At 49.5% G+C, this 18260-nt stretch overlaps 1 protein-coding gene and 2 long non-coding RNA genes across 11 annotated transcripts; 2 read left to right on the top strand and 1 right to left on the bottom strand.

Annotated features, from left to right (window-relative positions):
- Positions 1-424: 424 nt before the first annotated feature.
- ITGA10 (integrin subunit alpha 10) lies at positions 425-18167 on the bottom strand. Of its 9 annotated transcripts, none has more exons than XM_025287961.3 (30): positions 17394-18167; positions 15799-15910; positions 15490-15599; positions 14814-14905; positions 14473-14587; positions 13438-13565; positions 13116-13264; positions 11766-11916; positions 11451-11616; positions 11243-11316; positions 10853-10997; positions 10497-10645; positions 10119-10262; positions 9780-10013; positions 8929-9059; positions 8356-8522; positions 8129-8271; positions 7591-7704; positions 7304-7389; positions 7008-7149; positions 6787-6879; positions 6549-6625; positions 6302-6391; positions 5793-5877; positions 5511-5624; positions 5088-5168; positions 4822-4935; positions 2763-2858; positions 2377-2490; positions 425-2074 (listed from the first exon to the last, which is right to left on the bottom strand). In XM_025287961.3, exons 1-30 carry the CDS (start codon positions 17443-17445, stop codon positions 2009-2011), a joined length of 3534 nt encoding a protein of 1177 aa, XP_025143746.3. In that variant the 5' UTR covers positions 17446-18167; the 3' UTR covers positions 425-2008. The 9 variants fall into 9 exon arrangements, 7 of the variants coding, with proteins under 7 accessions (XP_025143746.3, XP_025143747.3, XP_025143748.3 ...); XM_025287962.3 differs by having other exon boundaries at positions 6302-6388; XM_025287963.3 differs by having other exon boundaries at positions 8929-9032.
- On the top strand, positions 1459-2194 carry LOC123333997. The gene is made up of 2 exons (XR_006551691.2): positions 1459-1589; positions 2047-2194. It is a non-coding gene; the product is annotated as an uncharacterized LOC123333997 (long non-coding RNA).
- LOC123333998 lies at positions 7551-8127 on the top strand. Its single transcript, XR_006551692.1, has 2 exons — positions 7551-7606; positions 8036-8127. It is a non-coding gene; the product is annotated as an uncharacterized LOC123333998 (long non-coding RNA).
- Positions 18168-18260: the final 93 nt, after the last annotated feature.

Below are 18260 nucleotides of genomic sequence, written 5' to 3'. Positions count from 1 at the left end.
TGCATTCGCAGATGAGTTCTTTGCCACCGAGCCACCAGGGAAGCCCTTCAAGTGGTATAGCTTAAACTCAAGTCTGTCTTCATTCTTAACCACTGTTCTACACAGCCTCTTATCTGAACCTCAGGGTAGTCATGGCTTGCCCAAGGCCATATAGCTCATAAATGGCAGACCTGGAATTTCGATCTAGGTGTATGTGCTTACCAAACCAAACTTACACATTTTACACTCTATGCTCACGTAAGCAGGTGAGGATTGCAGGAGGCTAGGGCACATCTCCAGTAGGACAGTCACAGAAATCACTTCAAATCCTTCATAACTTCATCTTCCAGGGACTCAACTGTATAGGGTCTCAGGTGAATCAAGGCTCCACCTCTCACAATTTGTGAGCAGTTTATATCCCAGGGAACTCAAGAAGAACCAGAAGTCATTTGATACTGAATTTTATTTGTTCTGACCATCTGATAAACTGTCCACCTTTTTAGGAAACAGAGACAGTGCTGTCTGTAAAAGGTCAGAGACAAGTCAAAATAAACCCTCTCACAAGATCTCAAGAACAGCCCTGGAGGAGAATCTGTGGCTGCTAGTCAACTGCCTGGTCAGGTCCCCTCTCTCCTTGGCTGTAAATGGGTGTTGATTCTCCAAGTGACTGTCAGAGCTGCTCTCTGGAAACCAATATCTGACTTTGGTATCCAGAGTCTTGGTTGCAAAGAACTGCAAGTTACCCAACTGTCAAGGAGAATCCACTTCTCTTTACTGGCCATGACCAAAAAGGGGGAGTTGGGGGTGGGGGTTGTTCAGAGATAGAAATTAATTTGGGAATTTCCAGTAAACATCAAGCAAGGGCTGGTAAACTGATGCCACCAGAGAAGCCTCACAAGGTATGGCTGGAGATGCCCCAGAAATATTTCCTAGGAGCTATTTGTGCTATATAACCAGTGCCAAACAGGTAAGGGCTTGCTTCCCAGAGACCTCTTGCCACCTTCTTCAGCTTCTTCCTTAATTCAGACCCCACTTGTTCAGACCCCTTGGAGCTGCTGCCTCCCAAATCTAGTAAGGTGAAAGGGTTTCCTACCATCAAGCAGCAATTCTGTCCCTTCTCTCTAGTTTCTATAAGGAGGCTCCAAGGAGGGCTCAAGAGGGTGTGTGGCCTGAGAAGAAAAACCACCTGGGGCATCCAGTCTTCCCTGTTATTCCAGCTCTAGCCACATGGGGGCCCCTGGCTCCAGAGAATCCGGGACCCAGCCCTGGCTTTGCTCCCAGGGAAGGCTGCAGAGCTGGGAAACCCTTGCCCAGCAGGCCTGGAGCAGTTCCCTTTCACCAGCACCTGAGGGCGGGCAAGCGCGGGCGACTGCACCACGAAAGTCTCGGGTTTCAGGGGGAATGGCAGTTGCCTGTCTAAAGGCTTCTCTGTTTCTTGGAATTGTACAGAATGTCTCTTGTGGCTTTTCCTCCTCCCTCCTTTTTTCCTGTTGACTCTCCCCATCCGGCCCTCTGAATCACCAGACTCCACAGGAAAGCAGCAGATGTTGACTTTACTTCGTGCAAGCCAACGTCAGCGCACTCCTGTGGAGTGGGGAGAAGGCAGGAAGGTGAGAGATGGGGGAATGGTGGAAGATAACCCTCGTCCTTTCCAAACCGTGAGAGAAGATGTAGTGTGGGAATCTGAAAGAAGTCAGGGACCTAGGCAAAAAAATGCTGATTCTCAGGGACAGGGGAAAAAGGGGGCCCTACACTAAGGCCCCAGTGTAAGCTCTGGAGCCAGGATCACAAGTGGGAAGCACAGGGTGGGAATGTTCCTGGTTTTAGTGCCAGCCCTTCTTGTCTGAGGTGAGGCCTCATCTCTTGCCAGCAGCATCCTCATGACTCAAAAGTCAAGTCAGGCTGCAGGTCTGGGGAGACAGTCCAGAGGCTTTCTTCCTCTTGTACCATCTGAGCCCTCAAACTTCTGCTCTTAGGCAAGTCTTTTGGAGAAGCTGCAGGAGAGGTCTTTATGGACTTTATTCTACGTTCATTGCTCCAATTTATCTTCTCTTTTTTCTTCCTCAGGGATTTTCTTCCGGGCAAAGAAGCCAAGCTGTAGGGAAAGAGATAAGAGTCATCACCAAATGCCCTGCCTGGAGACCCTGCCAAAGGCCTTTAGAGGTATCTGAAGACTTCAGTTTTGTTCTGCTTCCAAAAATGAGATTCAAATTTATATTATTTGGCTTTGGTTTAATTCAACTAAGATTCGTGGAAGACAGTGAAGGAGATCTGGAGACACCCACAGCCTGCTTAGTTGCCCAGCACAAACCCAGTTTCCCCTGCTGTAATGAAGGCTATCTTAACTTAACAGTATGGGACAGTATGCCCCATACTGTCCACTTCAGCAGTGCTTACCTTCCAAAGGCAGAAAACAAGGAGAGCAAGCAGGAGCAGCCCTCCCAGGACACTGCCAATGAGGATCCACAGAGAGATGAGGACAGGGCGGGACTGAATCACCTCCAGGAGGCTCTGCATAGAGAGGAGCGCTGGTTTTTACTTGCACCCTTTTGCCCAGTTAGCTTCACCCCACAGTGTAGCAAACTCAGCCCCCAAACAGAATAATAAAAGGGAAGAAACAGGTCAGAATGGAGGCAGGGGGATCCACCATTCTGATTGACCACTTCTGACTCCCTGAATGCTGCCTAATGAAGACACCCCTGTTGTGAACAAGCTCATGGTGCCCTGATGCTATCGCCACCCTTGCTAGTTTCACAGCTCTCAAACTCAGTCTCCAGCCCCACCTCGCTCCACCGGGAGGCTTCAGTCAGCAATAGGACGCTGCCCTCCTCGGTGCTCAGTTCGAAGGTGCTGACCACTGTCAGAGACTTGAATTTGGCCTGTGGAATGGAAAGAGATTTAAAGTGAGCCATGACTAGGCTTCCCTGGTGGCTCAACGGTAAAGAACCGCCTGCCAATGCAGAAGAGTGAGGTTCGATCCCTGGTTCAGGAAGATCCCCTAGAGAAGAAAATGGTAACCCACTCTAGTATTCTTGCCTGGGAAATCCCATGGACAGAGGAGCCTGACGGGCTATAGTCCATGGGGTTGCAAAAAAGTCAGACACGACTTAGCAACTAACAACAACATCATCATCAGGTGGAACAGGTCTCAGGACCCTAATGGCAAAGATGAGGCTTGGGGGATAACTTCCAGGACCCTCAAGACCAGAGGAAAAGGTTGGAGAGCGATAGGGAAAGAGAAGAAGAGTAACAGATGGAAAGCCTGTGGCCCTTCATAGACTCTGCGTGCTCTACTCCTCTTGAAATGCATTCAACCCCTTTTTTTGGCTAACTCCTACCCTTCCTTCACGTTGAAGTTTAGATGTCCCCACTGGGAAGCAGAAAAGTGTTTCCTCCCAATCCCCATCACCCTGGACTAGGTTATAATATTCTGCTTATTTCTCTTTCATCTCTGTTGAACTATAAAATCCTTGAGGTCAAATGTTAGTAACTTATGTGTCCCTAGTGCCTAGCACAACTTCTCAATAAACCTTTGTTAAAAAGAGTAAATGAATGAATGAAACAAGGATACCAAAGAGAGAAAAGAGAGAACCGGACTTAGGGAAGGATGGTCTGTCAGACTTAACTTTCCTGAAAAATGCCTACATCCCAGGGATCTTATATTATTCAAAGTAGATGGCACATAGGAAAGTACAATATAAACCCCTAGTACTAAACAGCTGTTATAATTAAGATGTCATTGCCCTGCTAAGGAACTCACACTGACTCCTGACTACCTATCATGTTAAATTCAACTCCTCAGCCTTAAAGAATTTTCATAATTTAGATCCTCTTCACTATACAATATCATTTCCCACTACCCTCCATGCATATCCTACATGTAATATCAACTCTTTACTGGTTCATTTAATAAAAATATATTAAATCAGTATAATGAGTTAACTAGACATGCTCAGTCATGTCTGACTCTTTGCAACTCCATGGACTGTAGCCTGCCAGGCTCTTCTGTCCATGGAATTTTCCAGGCAAGGATACTGGAATGGGTTGCCATTTCCTTTTCCAGGAGATCTTCCCAACCCAGGGATCAAACCCGCATATATTACGTCTCCTGCATTGGCAGGCAGGTTCTTTACCTGGGAACCTTTTACTAGTGTCACCTGGGAAGCCATGATGCTAAATGTTGGGGATATTCTCCTTAGTCACAGGGGAATATATACATAACACAGGGCCTTTTATATAGTAGGCATTTGATGGATTGATTGAATTTAGGTATCCTATATATCTTAGTGATAATAACACTGCTGCTGCTGCTGTTAAGTCGCTTCATTCGTGTCTGACTCTGTGCGACCCCATAGACGGCAGCCCATCAGGCTCCCCCATCCCTGGGATTCTCCAGGCAAGAACACTGGAGTGAGTTGCCATTTCCTTCTCCAATGCATGAAAGTGAAAAGTGAAAGTAAAGTCGCTCAGTCGTGTCCGACTCTTAGCGACTCCATGGACTGCAGCCTACCAGGCTCCTCTGGGGGTTTTCCAGGCAAGAGTACTGGAGTGGGGTACCATTGACTTCTCTGGATAATAACACTAAGAGATGATAAATGGAGGAAAATACAAGAACAGTAACTAGCTTTGAGTGAGTGCATCTCATTAGTTTGTTCTTTACAACAACCTCATGAAGTAGATATTTTATTCCTTATTTTAGAGATGAGGAGAAAATGAAAAATGAAATAACTTTGCTAGTAGGAGGCAAAGCTCAAACCTGAACATGAGTCTGTCTCCGAAATGCCTATGCTAAAGTTCCAGATAGCAGCAGCAGGGGAGAGTAGTAGAAAAGGAAATGTTTACCCTCCGGAAAAATTCATTGTGAACCAGCCTCAGCAGTCCAACAGAGATCTCGGTCCCCTTTGCCAGCCGCCCAAGGTGGCACCTCACAACCTGGCAGCGGGTATTGCTCTCATTCTATCAGAAGAAAGAGACAGATCAGGACCCTGGAGGGGGAACAATCCCCATGCCCCGCTCTGGGCTCTACCTTCCACCCAAAGCTCTGAACTCCACTGTTCATCCCTCCATTCCTGCCCTGGACACCTTCTTCACCCCGCTGTGACTCATACCAGCCTGCTTGTGTGCTGAAGCTCCTCTGGATGCACAGGTGGCCCTGGGGGTTCGGTCAGGTTCTGCACTGTGCAGCTGGCCTAGAGGAAGAGCAAACTTGAGGGATCCCCTGGATGGCGATAGGCCGACCCCTCCAAGCTGAGCAGGAGCACACCACCCACACTCTTGAAGTTCTTCCCTGGGTAATCCCTTTCTTTCTTCTCAAAGAAGGTACATATGGAAAAGAAATTCCCCTCCTCACCAGAGAGGGAGGATCCCTAAGAGCAGAGACCCAGCAGATGAGGAGCTGAGGGAGTCACACGGCGAAGACAGAAATGACATATGACACAGACTTGGCATGGCCACATCTCACCACCCCAGCTCCAGCCCCCAGGGCCCAGATCAAGGTGGCAGGGTTCCACAGGCCCCCAGGCCAGACTTACATTGTTAGTGATGACTTGAGACAGTGACAGGAAGTAATTGCCCCCATAGGCCACAGCTGGAAGGAGGGCTGAGACAATGAGGCCTCTGACCACATAGCAGCCAAGGTTCTGAACCTAAAAGGAGGATTGGAAAAGGAAGAGGTGAGAGACAGAGAAAGACCCTTCCTCACCTATTCTGCTTTACCCTCGATGCTACTGAAATCTAAGAGAGACCCTTCCCATCCTTTTCCCAGGACTCCTCTCCATCCCTCTGCTCATGCCAAGGCCCCTCTGGCTTCTCACCCTAAGAGTGGTTTTGAATTCAGGGCCAGGGCCCACTGGGAGGGTTCCATATGGGTGGACCTCATAGCGGTGCAGAGTGGACTCACTGCGTGGACACCAAGTCAGGAAGTACATGGTTACAGCCATGACACAGAAACACGGGCACACAATCAGTACACGGACAGATTTGTGGTAGGAAGGGCCAGCACATGGATAAAGATATGGGGGTACACGGCGAAGACAGAAATGACATATGACACAGACTTGGCATGGCCACATCTCACCACCCCAGCTCCAGCCCCCAGGGCCCAGCAAAGCCCTACAACTAGGATGTATAGGTATAGCCATACCTAGGAAAGAGAAATGCTTAAAAGAGAAGGTTTAGCATGAGTGGGATTAAGGCTGGAAAGATGGGGCAACCCAGGGGTTTGGTGTTCGGAAACACTGAAGCACATGGAGGGAGAGGGAGCGAACATAAAGAGGATGAGTCTGGGTTCCGAATGGGGTCCCAGTGAGGAGCTGAGCCATACCTGGAGAATAGGAGGTGAGGCTCATACTGAATGTAGGCTGAGGTCTGGGCTGTGTTATCTCGAAGAGTTCCGTTTCTCTCCAGGCTACTGCTGTAGGGTCAAGGGGAGGCTCACATCCCAGCCCTGTCTCAGACCCCCTTCTCTGGAGTGAGGGAGTCATGGTGCTTCCACCCCCATTCTCACTCCCACACCACCCCCATCAAGACCTAACAGGAGAGGGCTGGGAGGAGATGCCCACTCCTCTCACCTGGTGGCCGTCAGCCTCACAAGGACCTGGCTCAGGAGAAAGGAGCAACTAAACTCAAACTCTAGCAGGAAGGTCACCTAGGGGCAAGGGACATGGGGACATGGTAGGTTTCTCTTCATGGGACAACTACAGAGGAATGGGAGCCCATCTGTGAGCCTCCTTCCCTAAACTCCCAGGCCCCACAGATTCCAGCCCCTGATCTCTCAAAGCCCCCTTCTCATCCTGGGCCCCGACTCACCTTGGCTCCCGTCTGGAAGACAGGATGCCCCACGTTGCAGAGCCGGGCATGCGGGGTGGGGGCTGCACACTCCACCTTCACTGGGCTGTTGCTCTGAGAGCAGAGGAAGCAAGGTGAAGGCCGTGCTGGGGCTGCGACTGCCCTCTTGCCTGCGGCCTCTAAACACAGCCTTTCCCAGAGGCCCTCATAGCCAGCACTCCAACTCCCTTCCCCAAGGGCACCTGCGGAGTGAAACTGGATAGGTGGAGGTTTCTGGAAAAGTTGAGACTCAGGCTAGTGTTGTAGGCATTCTCCTTCTTGTTCTCCAGAGTTGCTGACACCAGCACTTTCCGCCGACCCCCTCGAACCACGAACGGGTCCTTCCTAGGAGTGGTGGATAAAGGGCAGCCCAGAGTTGAAGGGGAGCCAGAAGCCTCATTTCTGTTTTCCTAGGCAAGAAACAACCCTCCATCTCCCTTCAAGTCCCTTCTGGTCAGTCTCAAGTCAGCCCGGTTTGGCCCATTCATGTCCATCCCACCTGGAGCCTCTGATGTCCATATTAGCTTGAAGTACCAAATCTGTGACACATTCATTATCAGGGCCACAGTCCTTGGAGAAGGGCACCTAGAGGAGAGAGAAGGGGCTGAGGACTGAGAGGAAGACATGGGAGAAAGGAATGGGATTGGAGGACAAATGAAAGAGAAGAGTGGGTGCCTAGGTCAGATCCCACTGTGATCTCATGTCTGCCCCCACCCCTTTCTCTTGAATTCCCTGAGAAGCGCAGTGTGGTGACGCGGGGGCAGAGCGGGGCTTGGCACCGCTGACCAGCTTTCGGATGGAGGTGGGTGAGCCCTCATCCAGCACGGGCCCTGGCTTTGTGGTGTTGTCCAAAGCAAAGGTCACAGTCAAGGACACTGGCCGGAGGTAATCTGACGTATCCTGAGAGAAACCAGAGTGAAGGCTCATGGGGAACCAGGGTAAGGGAGAACGACCCAGGAATCTTGGTAGAATGTGATAATTACACTGATCATTTACTGAGCACTTCCTGTGTGCTAGGTACTGTCCTAAGGTTTTATCAATACTATTACATTTAATTCTAAGACAACTCCTATAACATTGTTATTATTAATCTCCCCTTTTCAGGCAAGGAAACTAAGGTTTGCAGGTGATGCGACTTGCCAGAATGCACAGGTGCTAAATGGCAGAGCAGGATTCAAACCCAGATCAGCCTGCCTCCAAAGTCTGAACTCTCTCACTTTTCCCACTTCAGATTTCTTGCCGATCCAACAGAATCTCCCCCTCTGATGCAGCCTTCCTCTCACTCCCAGGCCCTGATGCCAAGCAGTTCCTGCCCCCTCCTCACCAGCACGTGGAAGTGCAGTTGCTCACAAGTGGTGTTCCCCACACTGAGCCGGAGCCGCCGAGGGGACAGCCTCTGGCCAGAGCCGTCAAATGCTGCCCGGGCTGCGGTTGTCCACTCATCCAGCGATGCTGTGAACCGCACATCTGAATGGGGTGGGCAAGAGTGCGGGTGGAGAGGGGTCCCAAGACTAGGGCAGGGAGGGGTTGGACTGCTGCCCAGTCACTCACGGAATCGGCGATCCCAGTGGCCAGGAGTGCGGGAGGTCACTTGGAAGCAAAGGGCTGCGGACAGGCAGGTTGCCTCCTGGCCTCGCCGCTTACAGTCCCTCTGAACCACGCTGATGGCAGGCGGGGTCACATCTAGTGAAGGGGCCAGGTGGACAATGGGCCGGGAGCTGGGAACAGGGTGGGAAAGAAAGTCTAGCCATGGGAGGAAAGCCCTTAGAGAAAGGCGATCTCCAGTATTTGCCTCCCTGAGGTCAAAAGAAAGAATAAGGAGCTGGGAGACACACGAGCCAGCCTCCCCTGAACCTTTGGACACAAGTAAGCTAATAGCTGATATTCAATAAGCACCTGCCATGTGCTCTAGGCATGGTGTTTAGATCTTTGTACGGATTATCACATTTAATCCTCACCACAAGCCTATAAGGCAGGTATAGGTATTATTCCCATTTTATAAACTAGGAGAATGGAGGCGTAGAGTAAGTTGATGTAAGCCAGATATAAGTCCGTGACTCCAAAGCCCTTGCTTTTAACAGCTGTGCCATGTTGTCCACTGCTGCCTGAGCTGCGACTGCTCACCTGAGCAGGATGGCTGCCCCTTGGGCACCCACAGCCACATCGACCAGGTCATCACCATCTAGATCCAGCCGGCCATCCACACTTCGGCCAAAGTAGCTGAGGGCCTGCGGCATGGAGACAGCGGCAATCCGCTGAGAGGGAGAGAGGAGAGACTGAACAGGGACTCACACACCTGGTTTCTGAGGCCTCCCGTCCGGCTTTTTCTAATTCTCCCCTCAAGCATGAGGAGGAAGGAAAAAAACTTGTGTGTGTTCAGGAGTCGCTAGTATAGCGATATGTTTCCTGCCCCCATTGCCTCACCTTTTTGACTACTGATTAAAAAAAAAAAAAGGCACTTGTTGGACTTCCCAGGTGGCTAAGACTCCACCTGCCGATGTGGGGGACAAGGGTTCAATCCCTAGTCCGGGAAGATTCCACATGCTGCAGAGCAACTAACCCCATGTGCCACAACTACTGAGCCTGTGCTCTAGAGCCTGAGAGTCACAAGTACTGAGCCCTCGTGCTGCAACTACTGAAGCCTGCACACTCGGACCTGTGAGCCACAGCTACTGAGCCTGTGGGCCACAACTACTGAAGCCTGAGAGCCTAGAGCCCGTGCTCCGCAACAAGAGAAGCCACCAGTCAGAAGGCCGAGCACCTAAACCAAGAGTAGCCCCCACTCACCACAATGAGAGAAAGCCCTTACAAAAGCAACAAAGACTCAGCCCAGCCAAAAATAAATGAATAAAAATAAACAATCAAAAAAAGGCACTTGTTCAGCTTGGGTCTCAAGCCCAGGGGAACAATGATAAGAAAAGGATGTGTACCCCCTTCCCCTCACCATGCCCCTGCTTCATCGGGGCTCTTCTGACCTGTGCAGGACGCGGCCTGACTCCTCTCTGGGCCCCGTGATAGAGGTACAGGGCTCCACGGTGCCCATCCTCCAGCGGCGCCCCCACAGCCACATCAGCAAAACCATCTTGGTTCAAATCAGGAAGAGCACCCATGGCAAAGCCAAACCGAGCATCCTGGGGGGATTCTGGCTGAAGTGTTCTCTGGAGTGTCAGCAAGGACGGCTGGTGGCGGTGAGGAGAAGACCGAAGGTGCTGATCAGACAGTCCTGACCTGTCGGCCAGCCCTCAAATGTGTGTGCCTCCCCTCCCTCCTCTACCCCCCACAGACAAGTTCTAGGGCACCCCAGCAAGTCTCACCTGGCCCACTAGATACACATAAACACGTCCTGTCTCCTTGTTCTGGGGCCCCAGGAACATGGGGGCAGCTACAAGTAAGACATCAGTTGTTCCATCCCCATCAATGTCCAATGGGCAGAGTTCGCTGCCAAAGTACGAGCCAATCTGGAGAGTGGTGGGCAGTGGTGATCCCAGGGGAAAGGAAAGGCAAGATTATGGACAAGTGGGAAGGACCTGCCGATCTGGTCCTCAGACCCCTGACAACCAGAATTCATCACACATTTCTAAGGCCCCTCTCTTGCCCCTTCACCATCTTCCCCCACAGCCTGGAGTCCCTCCCCCAGCAGCCTGGAGTCCCTGGGGACTCATGGGCCTCACCCTCCACCTTGGATGCCCTACCTGCTCCCCCTGGAGGCTCTGGGCGACCCTCACAGCCCCATCTTTCTTAAGTTGGAAGGCGATGACCTTTCCTCGATGACTAAACCGAGGAGCCCCTGAGAGAAAGAGGCGGCGACCACCCCGCAAAAACATGGAGGAAACAGAGTAACCTAGAAGTGGACAAGGAATTAGGGGTGACAGGGAAAGAAAATGGGGTCAGAGTAGGATGGTTCCCTAAAGGCACAGAAGGGGGTCCCAAGGAAAGTAGCAGATCAGTGAGAAACTGCATGAGTTAGCAGTAAGTACCTGATAGCCCCTACTGGGGAAGCATTTTTTCCCCGCCACCCTCTAATCCTTTGCAGCTCTCTGCTACTCACCCAGGTAGGCTGCATGGTTCTGCAATGCAGGGGGGAACTCATCTTCCAGGGCTGTCCGTGGTGGGAAGAGGCGGCGACCTTCTTCAAGCCATAACACTGAGCCCCCCCAGTCATAAGCCCCCACCATTCCAAAGAGAATCCCATCCTGTAGGGCAGAACGAGATGGGGTCGCTGAAAAGACAGTGGGGAATAAGAAGAAAAAACTCTCCAGGAGTGAGAGGGTCACTGAGGGCAGACTGGGGTCAGTTGGAAAGGCATGGGAAGGTCAGCAAGGACATTAGTTAAAGGGGCAGTGTAGAAGAGCACTGGGATTGAAGTTGTCTGAGTTAGAGGCTGGAAGGAGTCAGATGTTGAGAGGGGTCATGCGGGGGCAGTCAGAGTCTGTCCAACCTTTAGCTGATGAGTAGAAAAACCAATCTGAGACATTTCCAGCCCAAAGGAGCTTTCATTTTCTCCATGGGACCCTGGAGTGTAAGAAAACATTGAGGCAATATAAGGGAAGATGGTTCCTCCTTTGACCTAATAAACTTTTTCCAGAACCCCACTTATACCCCAGAACTCCCCCTGCCCTGTCCTTTTTCTCCAGGGTAATCATTACCCTCAAGGCCAAAAATCCGATCCCCTAATGCATCCACAATGTCAGTCAGTGCCGCTTCATCTGTGACATTGAAGAAGAATTTCTCGTCTGGATCACTGGCAATAGCTCTGATTTCTCGCAGGAAAGAACTGGGGTCTCGCTGCCGCCGGAGGTAGTGACCAAGGACCTGGGGTGAGGAGATCAAGGTGGAATCTGTTAGTTGTATGTTGTGAGTGGTCTGGGAAGTTATCAATACCTGTTTTCCTTAAGTTCCCAGTCCTCAGTGTCACCATCCCCACCCCCTTCCATCTTTGCAGATCCAGAGTTGATTCTCACAGCAATCCCATAGCGTGTCACTCTTCCAGCCTCACAGGCCTGTAGTGCTGTGGGAAGCTCTTCTCCGTCATGGGACTCTCCATCAGTGACAACCACCAGTAGCCTGGCAGCCTCTGGTCGGCCCCCGCGGGACTGACTGAATCCTTCTGTGCTGAGAAGAGAAACAAGGGAGTGAGGTGTGATCAGATGTGTGCAGATAGATACACATACCCAGTACTTAACATTGCCAGCCGTTCACTGAGGTCAGACCTTTTGCCTTTTAGCCCATTTCCCCAACTGTCTAGCATAGAGACTGGCACATAGTGTTGGGGTGTCCTATAACATACAGAGCAGCATATCATCAGTGCAAATAAGTATAAAATCCATCCACTCACAGATTCATTCAGCAAATATTGTATTTAGGGGGATAAATATTAAGGGTGAGGGAAAAAAAGTGAAAGTGTTAGTCGCAACCAAATCTTTAGACCCCATGAAACATGTAGCCTGCCTGCCAGGCTCCTCTGTCCCTGGAATTCTCCAAGCAAGAATACTGGAGTGGGTTGCCATTCCCTTCTCCAGGGGATCTTCCCAACCCAGGGAATGAACCCAGGTCTCCTGCACTGCAGGCAGATTCTTTACCAGCTGAGCCACCAGCACATAGAATAAAGAATGGTCAGGTCAGGGGAGTCTTCCCAGAGATGAGTTTTGTCAAGTTCGGAAAATGGGTGAGAACATGAGTGGTGGAGAACCCAAGGGCCAACATCAAAGTGGGAGTGAGGGGCTTCCCTGGTGGCTCAGTGGTTGAGAATCCGCCTGCCAGTGCAAGGGACACAGGTTTGATCCCTGGTCCAGGAAGTTTCCACATGCCACAGAGTAGCTAAGCCCATGAGCTACAACTACTGAGCCTGCACTCCAGTGCTCTTGAGCTGCAACTACCGAAGCCCAAGAGCCCTACAGCCCGTGCTCCACAAGAGAAGTAACCACAGTGAGAAGCCCGTGCACTGTAACGAAGAGTAGCGCCTGCTTGCTGCAACTAGAGAAAGCCTGCACATGGCAACAAAGACCCAGAGCAGCCAAAAATCAATCAATCAATAAACAAATAACAAATAAATCTTTTTTTAAAAAAGGGGGAGTGAAGGTATATAGACAGAATTCCATCTGCAGATGTAAAGCAGAAACGTGGAGAGACACAGACAGATACTTTGTAGAAAGGCAGTGAGGAATGCAATGATGGGCAATTTAGACTCACCCCACCTACCATCAGCATGCAAACAAACATAAGCAAGCAACATGTGTTGGGATGTACACATTGCACTCCAAACCTTCCCCTGACCCTTCTGGCCGCCCAAACTCCCCTTCCCAGTGTCTCACCAGGCCATCATTATTGCTTGAGCAGTCTTTGTTTCTCGTCCCTCTCGCCGGCTCAGGTTCCTTGCTGCTCTCACCACTTCTTCCTTGGTTCGGAAATCTCCCAGGGACCACTCGTGGACAGAGCTCTCTCCATACTGTACCAGCCCCACCTGAGAATAAAGTGTGCACTCTAATGGAGTGTGTGTAATGGGCAGGGGGACGGAGAAGAAAGTATGTGAGGGAGGGGAGAAGAGCACCTGGAAAGTACTGAAGATACTGCCTACATTTATCTTCTCTCTCCCCGATTCTTCCCTCCATGCCCATCCATCCTGCCTTCTCTTACCTGTATCTGTTCCGGGTCAATAAACAATCTCCCTACCAGTCTTCGTAGGAAGGTCTGAACTTCAGACCAAGGGTAGATGCTGTTGGAGCCATCCAAGACAATGACGACATCCATGTATGTGGGGCAGCCTAGGAGAAGGGGTAATGGTGATGGTAAACAGAGGGGCAAAGAATATTGGGCACGGGGACAACAAGGAAAGAGGTCACAGGCAAGTGTTAGTCGTTCAATTGTGTCTGACTCTTTATGACCCCATAGACTTTGTCCATGGGTTTTCCCAGGCAAGAATACTGGAATGGGTTGCCATTTCATTTTCCAGGGGATCTTCCTGACCCAGGGATTGAACCCACGTCTCCTGCACTGGCAGGCAGGTTCTTTACCACTGTGTCACAGGAGGGCACATTTAATTCAAACTATTAGGCACTTCTTACATACAAGGAAGATTACCCAGTCCTAGATAAATATCGAACTGAATAAAAGAGAAGATGGGAATACATACAATTGACTCAAAAACAACGAAGATGGAATTAAGCGCAAGTAGAAACTTAGCACCATTTTATGTTATGAGAGAACAATAGAGGATCAGTTCTGATGGTGGGGAATAAAAGGAGGTAGCAGCTGAGAAGATATTGAAGACTGGAGATGTTTGAGGAGAATATAAGGAAAGGCATCTGGGTGGAGAACACTTTAAATAAAAGGAGATGGAGGTATAAAAACAGGTGACATATACAAGAAAAGTGAAGTGAAGGCTATAGCCAAGGTGTAAGGTATGGAGGAATATAGTGAGAGTTGAGTTCTGAAGTTGGTTAAATCAATTCGGACACAACTGAGTGACTGAACTAAATCAGTTCATGGAGTCTTGATGCCCTGGTAAAGAGTCTGAATTCTAATCTGTTAGGAAACATGGAGCCTTTACACATACATTAGGTCGCAGTGAGGATAGCCATGCAGGTCCCTGGTCAAGCATCATACACTGAAGCTCCATCTTTTTCCCACCCTGCACCCCCTATTCTGGGGACTTGGGCCCTTCTGGCTCACGTTGTGCGGTGGGTGCCAGGCTTCCCTGGGGCCGGAATGAAGCATCTACACGGGCACATATTCCAGAACTGAAGACAGATGAGCCACAAGCACGAGACCAGAGAGGGGCGCAAGCCTGGGGATTGGTAAGGGAAACAGTTACTCGCAGGCTTGCGAGGGCACTCTCAGAATACGCTCCTTGTCAAAGGAGGCAGTGAGACCACTCCCCGAGATTTCCCTTTTTGCTTTCTAGGGTTTTTAACTCCTTGACCTCTCCCCATAGACCAGCTTCCCTTGCCAGACTGCCCTTTTCTCTACCACGAACCTTCAGAGACCCTACCAACACTCTTTCCTTAGCTTACCATGAATCCCCCATTGCCATCTGTCTCTAACAGAGACATCCCCAGGTGCATATTCACAGCAGGACGAGATGAATTTCCCAGTGGATGGTCACCTGGTTGAAGGGGAGTGGAAAAACATGAGGTCACGAGGTCACAGATGGGGTGACTGAGTTCAAGGTGATTTTGGAAGAGGAAGAGAAGGGGTCAGGATCAAGTCAGGAATGAGGAGTGTGTGGGATATGGAGGTGAATAAGTGAGGTGTGATATCACTCATATGTGGAATCTAATTTTTTTAACTATATAAATGAACTTGTTTACAAAGCAGAAACAGATTCACAGACTTAGAAAACACATTTATGGTTACCAAAGGGGAAATGTGGGGTGGGGGATAAATTAGGAGCTTGAGATTAACATACACACACTATTAATATAAAACAGATAACCAACAAGGACCTACTGTATAGCACAGGGAACTCTACTCAACATTCTGTAATAACCTATATGAGAAAAGAATCTGAAAAAGAATGGATATATGTGTATGTATAACTGAACCATTTTGCTGTACACTTGAAAATAACACAACATTGTAAATTAACTATAATCCAAAAAAAATTTTTTTTTAAAGAAGTGAGATGTAAGGGATCAAAGCCACTAGATTATTAAGGTTAAGGGTTAGAAGAGTGAGGAATCTTCTTACCCAAGTGGCCCTTGGCACATGGGGCACTGTGGGAGCCCCCTACAAGGCAGCGATAAACATCCCCCCTTCGGTCACCTGAAGGCCCATCCCAAGGGGCACCCACCAGCATCCTGGGGAGAGGAAATGAATACAAGCACAGTGTGAATATGACACTTAAGATAGGCCAGAGGGAAAGGGCGTGGTGACGGCGAGTCTAGAGCCCCAGTCACTTCCAAAGAACCAGGTTAGTTTATATTTCCATCCACCTTGCCTCCCCTTTAACAGCTCTACTCCAGTCCCAATCCCTCGGCCCTCTGGTTTCCTCCTCACCATTGTCGTCCACCCCCAACATGTTGTAAGACACTGTATCCAAATTCAGCCTCCGGTGGGCCTAGAAATAGGCGTGGACGATGCACATCCAGGTTAAAGGAGGAGCAGAGACCTGGGGGGGCCAGGATCATAAGGTTAGCAGGAAGCAGTCAGAAAGGCTAATGAGTACACAGAGGAAAAGCCAGAGGGAAGCTGCAAAGGGAACATACTGATCTCAGCCTAACTCCCTTCGTCTTACAAGCTGCCCTGGACTCCATCAATGTCATGCACTCAGAGCTCCAAGCAAGGATGATTTCCTTCCTGTGTTTGGGTAGAGATGTCTAAGCTGTGGCCCTCTGCCATGCTGTTGCACAGCTGTATTTCCATTCCTATCCTTGAAATCTCATTCACAGACATGCCTGGAAGAGGCAACTTCCTCTTTTCTACATCATTCCTCCTACACATCCTCCTCTCCAGGCCAAGTGAGGGTTGCCTTTCTGCAGCCCCACAAAAACTATTCTTTCCAAATTCTACCCAAACCCAGGACCATAGGGAGAACAAGAGGAGGTTAGAGAACACTGCATGTTTGGGTCTCGTTTCTTCTTGACTCCCAGTATCATTGTTACTCTCTTACTCTCTTTCTCCAGTGTCTAGGTCTCTGGTTGATTCCAGCCCTGGAATCCTCAGTGGCAATTAACTGGGTGGAGCCACTTGCCTGCCTACACACATGGTCTGCCATCCATTCTTTCCAAGGGTCCCATCACTCTCAAAGTTTCTCACCATCTGCTTCCTAACTCATCCCCCTCCTGATGCCCCCTGCCTGCTTGCATTTCTTCCTTAACTCTCAGCCCACTCTGAAGACCCCTGCAATCATGTCCTGGCTGACTCTTCCCTCCCAACCCCAACCCGCTTAAAATCAGAGCTGGTATTTTAGGAAACAAAGATTACAGGGCACTGATGTGGAAAAATTCCAGGCCTCTTGTCCCTCCCATGCTTCTTTCCCTGAGACTTGCTCCTTCAAGTAACCCCTCTCAGGCCACCCCACCACCACTTTCACCAATGGCTATTGCTCTGTCTCAAAACATGCTTATTTTCAGAAAGATATTTTGTATGTGAGCCTTACAGCATCTGGGAAGCTGGTAGGGCTGTATGACCAGTAACTGTAGCTCATTGGTTAGATAAACCCAGAGTTCTGACCACACTGTTAGCTAGTTTATGCCTCAGGAGCCCATAGACCACCAAGGATAGGGAGAATTAGGGAGGGGTGGGGGCGGGTAATAGTAATCAGACTAGCCACGTGGAAGTTCACATCATGTTTCTTTTTGGTCGACTCCAAGGTTTAGGACAAAGTTTTATATAATTGGACACAAATATTACACAAGGCAGTGGACAGCTTCAGCCTTTGCCAGGCAGTCATATGTGTGGGCATGAGAACACAAACCCATGCATGCATGCGCACGCATGTACATACATACACACACACACACACACACACAACATAGAACCAGTTAACCTCTCCACCTAACTCCCAAAGAATTTTAACCGTAAAGGTCCCAAGGCCAAAAATCTGTGGATCTTCCATTCCCACCAGAAACCAAGAAGTTAACCTCCCTCACCTGTCAGGAACATCAGGGGCAAGAACAGGTGAGGGATGAGGGGGAATTCCATGCCTTGATGTTCTCTGTCCGTGTGAGAAGTCCTCTCTGCCTCTGTCCCTCTCCTTCTCTGTTTTCTTTACTTTCCCTCCCATCCTGCCCCCTCCCACCGGCAGCTAAAAATAAAGTTGGAAGGAATGGGAGGAGTGATGGTGGGGAACTGTGGGGAGTCCTAGCCCAAGGAAAGGAGGAATGAGAGATTTTAGTGTATTTCTCTGCCTTGGTGCTGCCCCCTGGAGGCATCATCTCAGTTTCCAAAGGGAACATAACTCTTGACTTTCTGTCATTTCTTTCTATTCCTTTTTTTCTGTCCTTTGTTGTTGGAAGCAATAATGCTTTCTCCGAGTTTGGAATAGAAGATAGGACTGGGAAATAGATTCTTTTTACTTCCTAACCTTACTTATCTCAATCCGGAATATGGAAAACGAAAGAGTTGATAACAGTGATACCATTTCCCCACCTACTCAAAGAGTCTGAACAAGTGAAGACACAACCCACCCACAAACCAAGACTCACCCACTCCACTTAGTTCTGCTTGTGACTCTTGGTCTATGCTACCTAGGGTATTACAGCTTTTGGAGGAAATATAAACCATAAATTGGTATGGGGTATGTTTTGTGGAACCAGTATAATTACTTTACCATTATACCCTCATCTCCTCAGCTAGGTTATAAACTTCTGCAGTTGGGACCATGGTGCCTCTTAGCTTTTTATATCTTTACTACTTAGTATTATGATCTACATACTGTAGACACTCAATAAAAGTCTGCAGGTGATGATGCCAGTGGTTAATCCCATGGAAAACCCAAACCAAAGTAACAGAAATAG

Source organism: Bubalus bubalis, chromosome 6 (assembly GCF_019923935.1).
Source record: "Bubalus bubalis isolate 160015118507 breed Murrah chromosome 6, NDDB_SH_1, whole genome shotgun sequence".
NCBI lineage: Eukaryota > Metazoa > Chordata > Mammalia > Artiodactyla > Bovidae > Bubalus > Bubalus bubalis.
The sequence above is the reverse complement of the archived record's forward strand: the minus strand, read 5'-3'. Positions and strand labels throughout refer to the sequence as shown.

Coding starts and splice junctions, on each gene's coding strand:
- ITGA10 (XM_025287961.3), bottom strand. CDS start 17,445: ATGGAATTCCCCCTCATCCCTCACCTGTTCTTGCCCCTGATGTTCCTG. Junction 10,014..10,118: donor ATGTGTATCTAGTGGGCCAG/GTGAGACTTGCT, acceptor CTGTCTGATCAG/CACCTTCGGTCTTCTCCTCA. Junction 2,075..2,376: donor TTGTTTTCTGCCTTTGGAAG/GTAAGCACTGCT, acceptor CTTTCCCTACAG/CTTGGCTTCTTTGCCCGGAA.